Raw genomic sequence first — 5968 nt, 5'->3', positions numbered from 1 at the left:
AGTTTACTCTTATCCTACACAGTCCACACCCTTCTGACAGTTCATTTCTACCGGCTTTCCATTTTTAGCATCTAAAAAGATCAATCCACTCAAATATAGAACTTGTCACAATATAATCAATTTGCAGTTTGTGTTGTTCTGTTAAAGTCCGGCTTTATACTTGCAGTAGCGGCGTGCAGACAAAGGCCTGTAAGCAAACACAGTGATCGCAAAATAAATAAACCTCTGTCTGTCTTGGCCCAGATGCAACACGGACACCCCAGGGAAAAGCCACTCGCGCTTTTGTGTTCCCATTCTAAAGATATCCAAATATCAGAGTTTATGCCTTCAGCAAACACTTGTGTTTACTAAGTCGTGTGTCAGCGCTTCAAGCTCCTGTGTGCGATACTCAATCTGTTCCTGAAAAGCTCTGCTGTGGTAGCTAGCATATTCTAAATTCAGCACTGGAATCTGTGCATGGGGTCAATACAGTGAAACTTCGTAATGACACGATGAAATATAAGGAACATAAAAAACTGCACATACTCGGTTTGAGTCTTTGTACTTTAGTTTTTATGCCTTCTATAAAAAGAACATCACTGAGGCAGTCATACAGTGGATTTAGACATTTCTACACAGTAAATAGTTCATCTTAGATAACAATTAAAAGATTCTCTGGAAATCTGTACACTGTACAATATCTTAAAAGAAAAATAATTACAACAAACATTTAACTTCCCTTTAAAGCTGGAATCACCACCCTTTGTTTTGACGGCTATTTTACGACAAAAATAAAGTTTGCTCTCTTGAATCTCTGGGACTTTCATAAGGTGTGTCAAACGTTACTAGCTAACATAGAGATCTACTCCTTATTCATTCCAGCATCCCAAACACTTTTTTACAGAAGTTACTTATGCAAAGTCATTTGCAACTTTATAAAAATACTTTACATATTTTAAAAAATCTAGTTTTACATTGGCAGTGCACAGTTTTATAATTTCAACTTTCGCTGTTAAAATGTTTAGGTAACAAAATAAACTTTTTCTATATCTTTCAGGAAATAAATTTGTCTTTTACATAATAGCACTTATAATAGGCAAGTTGGTGTTTAAGGCAGTCGACTGACCTAAAGTATTTTGTATCCCTGCTCTTAACTTCAGAATCAGAGTTTTAGCTTGATAATTAAAACTTTCACTAGACAAGGCATTGTTCACCTGGGTCGAATCGGTAACTGTTCATTTGCATAGTGAATCAAGACACATTTACAATGTGACAATTTCTGGATAAGAACTGCACCTCAATGTCACACAAAGCTTAACCTGTACTCTTTGGAGAAAAATATTGTCATACTATGTTTACACTTATTCCTTAAAGCAAACTATTTTTTTTTTTTAATGTTACTAGTAGTTTTTTATTTGCTAGCAAGTAATCCAACAATGACCTTTTCTTCAATTCACTGAATTCTTCATGAATTAGTATTTATTCATTAGTTAGCCTACTTGTAATTTAGCTATCAAAGTAATGTCAAGTAACTAATCAGTTGTCACTGGTATGAAATTGTCTATTTGTTTATTTATTTTCTGCCATTAATTTCTATGGGGAGCTGTGGTTCACAAACTTTTCAAACACTTATTAGAATCTATTCAGATTTTCAACTGAATATACACACTGGCCTTCTGGTTTTTCAGTACTTTTGTACTTTAATTTTTTATTTATTTTTATGGCTACAAAAGTAGCTACTCTTGACGTGTCACTACAATTGATCAATAAAAGCAACAGCAACTAGTGAGATACGAAAGTTTGCTAGAAAAAAAGTGGGATATATATACTAGCAACCACTGGGAAAGCCACTGGTAACTTAAAAAAAGCACCTAATGAATACCAAATAAATGTTGAAAATTATGGTCACTGTTGGATTGCTTGCTACACATAAAAATAAAAACTAGATTGTTTTATGAAATAAATGTTTAAACAGCATGCCATAAACGAAGTGGAAAACAGAAGAAAAATGACCAAATGCACTATTCCCGAACAGCCGTTGGAGCAGATCATTAACTCGACTTCAAAGTGATCAAGGAAGCGGCACTAGAGCCAAAATGGATGCCACCACAGTCAAAACAGAACATGCCACAAAAGCTGAACCTGTGTTCATCGTGGGCTCTGGGTCTAGGTAATACTCATCATCGGGCTCATCATCGTCCAACCCACTGGAGCCTTCTTCATCCACTGGGGGAGAGTCAAAGCAAAGCGTTTTCATACTATATTTGATAAACTCGCAGATAGTCCGCTCTTGGCCATCACAGACGCAAGTATCCAGGAGTTGAGCTTTGGGAAGTTTGCGCATGTACGCGATGACATTGCGGCACGGGTTCGAGCAGCTGGAGCCGCTGAAGAGTTTCCCGCAGTGGTGTAAATAATCGCCCATTGCGCTCCGGCACTGGGTGTCCCTCTCGCACTGGCGCCGGGCTTCGGTGCAACCCATGCTGCTGGTTTTGGGTAAGCACGGCTCGATGGCTCGCTTGATCTCCCGGCAGCGGGGGTCCGAGGCGCAGCTGCAGTCCTCCAGCGCCGGGCCGCTCTTGGTCAGGTTGAGTTGCACCAGCGACGAGATGCAGTGACTGGGACACTTCTTCCTCTGGCCGCTCAGGATCGAGTCACAGGCGTGCAAATATTGGTCATAAGCGTAATGACACTCTTGCTCCGACTGGCAGTTCAGTATAGCTTGCCAGCAGATCAGCCGACGGCCGTGGTGGTTGGAGGAGGCGACGGAAAAACAACTAAAACACACAAGCACACAAGCGAAGGGCCAAATGAATGTGCGCGCGCCTCGAACCAAACCTGCACAAGTTGCCATATCGAAGTCTGTAATCGTTTGGCTGGCGTCAGGTCTGTTTTAAGCATGCATATTTCATATTTCCATTGCATCTAGAGAGGGAAACAAATCCCCCAGCTCAGATCATGTTCGCAAGGTCCATCCAAAAGAAAAAGTTTGTTCCACAACTGCGGTGAATCTATAAAGACATTTTCCTGTAATCCATGTTCTTAAAATGAAGCCTGAATTACGAGAAGTGCTATTTCCAGCAAACGGGTCGTTCACTCCATCTTCGCGGTTCGTGTCCGTGTGACAGTGCGGTGATTCCTCCTTCCACCTCGTCTTTCTTGTGGGCAGAAGTGAGGAGCTCACGAGCTCGTCCTCTCGCTCACATCCAAATGCGCTCGAGAGCTACTAACATCACGCTTCCCCGCCTGAACTGATATATTCACGGGTGTGCGCTTGTCGTCCGTCATTAAGTACGCACCGGGACGCGAACAGATAATAACACGGCGTTCAAATTCACACACTGGCCCCTTTCTGACCCGCTAGTTTTGCTTTATCCATTCTACTCCTGCGGAAGTTTTAGTGATTCCTATTGGTCAGACCGTTTGTTGTTGCAAATCTCGACGTCAAGTTAGGGGCGGGAGAATGGGGGTGGGGCATGATGGGTCAGGAATGGTCTCTCTCCAAAAGATTTGGATTACCTCAGAGCAGAACGTGGGTTAGAAAGCCCAACTATACCGTCGTTTCTCAGACCTTCTTGGGCAGCATCATAGATTATTATGTCACTATGTACGAATAGCCTACTTGATCAGAAACTCGAGAATCGGCCGTTTCTTTTCAAGAACAAACAACCAGCAATCTTCTTGAACAGGATTGCATTTTTTACGTTTTAATTAGGCTAGTATTTTTAGGCAAAAAAGGCAAGTAGTAGCCTATCCAAAATGTTGAATGCCTTTTTCAAGCAATGTATGCTTTTCAGTTATTTTAAACTAAATAAAAAATAAAAGTAAATAGGGTCTAAGGTAATCTGTTCAATAAGATTTTCCAATGATTTATTTATTAAACTAAAAATATATATTTTATTAGATTAAAAATAAATGTATTCTTGTGATGACAGCAGAATTTTAAAGAAAAAAATATTAATTTAAAATAATAATATTTTGTGATACTGTAAATGTATTTACTGTTACTATTAATAAACTTAATGCATGCTTGCTGAATACACAAATAAAAAAAATAAAACAATTACTGACTAAACTTCTAAACAGTAGTGTATACAGCATATATATATATATATATATATATATATATATATATATATATATATATATATATATATATATATAGTAGGGTAAACAAGAGAAAGTTTTCTTGTAGACACAAAGACTTCTGTAGGCTAATGTAACTTCTAATTTAGAGTCAGTTGTTTATAAATCTCAAGTCAACCCTCAAGTCAATCTTTTTGCAACTCAAGTGTGAGTTTCCATCCATGCTCATTAAATCTAACTACACAGGGTTTTCATGAAGGAATGTAACAATTGCGTTGTGGAAAGTCAGTTTTCTTTTATCAGATGTCCCTGCAGCTGTAATTAATTTATTTCAAGAGATATAATTAACATTTGGCCTTTGCTGATAATACAAAGCTGTTACCATGCATGCCAGAATTAATTTTATTAGTTTTTGTCATTTTGGACAAGATCTTATAAAATAAATTCTTACATATCACAGCAAGTTGAAAATGCTTTTTGGGCGAATGTTATTACAGCTTGATTCAGGCAAGGAATGTGTTTGAAAATGATAGTTCCTGGCTCACTGCACCGTGTCTCGTCAATTACAATAGAAAAAGAGACATTGGCTAGCAGCAACATCGACAGTGGGTTCAGATATAAAATGTACCCATGAGCCATGAAAAAAGGTGGACTCCTTATGTGTAAAATGATAACATACAAGTTCACACTCGATCGTGAAAAGGGGACATTTGCTGATGCTTAGGACTGAGGATCAGTGGGTCCACCTAGCACAAAGAGGGTTTGTGTTTCAAACACTACTCTGGAGTTAGGAATGTACCTTTAGGCCACTGTGCAGCGAGCATCTGACCCTAAACAATGAACTCAATGTCAGTTACGGATGGTCAGATCTGACAATGACGCTTTTGCACCAGTTCCAGGTGATGGATGTAGGGAACTCTATACCCCATGAGTCAAAAGTCTTTAAAGCACAATGATTTGATCTAGAGATAATAGTTGCTTCACTCTGTATCTAACAGTGAGATCAACAACCACCTTAGCAACAAGTCTTTACCATTGGGCATCAAATACCATTCTCCCTATTTTCTCTTAATACATGAATTCATTGAAGTTATAATTTTTATTTAAAGGAGGTCTAAGCAGAGGGAGGAAAACATTTATAAACAACTGTTTTCTTTGGCAGGCCAAATTTAAATAAGCCAGATGCTCGCACAAGAAAGAGCTGCATGCCTTTACTTTAAATGGGGATTCATTTATATTAACAGCATACAGCTTTAAATGGTGATTAATGCCTCAATTATTATTATTATAATACATTTAATAGCAAACACAATGAAGTCACAACACAAATGACATCCTTCCCTGCTCTTTTAAGAAAATGTTCAATTGGTCAACATTATTAGCTTGACTTGTTTATAATATCATGCATAAAATAAAATAATAAACAAAAATATGGTATTTTGATGGAAAGTGTTGGATGAGAGCTAATGTGTGTTGGTGCAGGCATGCAGCAAAAGTAAAGCAATCAGAATCAATTTCTAGATTTGTATATTCTTGTAAGGATTCATTCATATTATTGGTTAAAAGGTTTATTGAAATGAACGGGACATTTATTTTCTTCTTATTCCACATTCTAAAATATTAGTGTATGTCTATGTTTGTTTCTTTAATATTTTGTTCTGTGATCAGATGTTACAGTCAAATGTTATAATGTAAAAGTCACAGATTATGAATATAATTTTATAGTTTAACATGCACTGCCAAATTAAAATGTTTAAAAAACATGAACTTTATATGGCTAAAAGAATGTGTCCATGGACTTAGTTTTTGCTCTAATCTAAGAATAACTTTCTAACACTTTTGGAGGCCTTAATGAGAAACAGGTTCCTTACAATAATCCATGGGGTGCTGTTGCAAATTCCTG

The 5968-nt window shown here is 37.6% G+C and overlaps 1 protein-coding gene across 1 annotated transcript; it reads right to left on the bottom strand.

Moving 5' to 3' along the window:
- Positions 1-529: 529 nt before the first annotated feature.
- Positions 530-3381, bottom strand: LOC127958557 (growth arrest-specific protein 1). Its single transcript, XM_052557455.1, has one exon. It carries the CDS (start codon positions 2831-2833, stop codon positions 2051-2053), a length of 783 nt encoding a protein of 260 aa, XP_052413415.1. The 5' UTR covers positions 2834-3381; the 3' UTR covers positions 530-2050.
- Positions 3382-5968: the final 2587 nt, after the last annotated feature.

This window comes from Carassius gibelio, chromosome B5 (genome assembly GCF_023724105.1).
Source record: "Carassius gibelio isolate Cgi1373 ecotype wild population from Czech Republic chromosome B5, carGib1.2-hapl.c, whole genome shotgun sequence".
In the NCBI taxonomy this organism is placed as follows: domain Eukaryota; kingdom Metazoa; phylum Chordata; class Actinopteri; order Cypriniformes; family Cyprinidae; genus Carassius; species Carassius gibelio.
The sequence above is the reverse complement of the archived record's forward strand: the minus strand, read 5'-3'. Positions and strand labels throughout refer to the sequence as shown.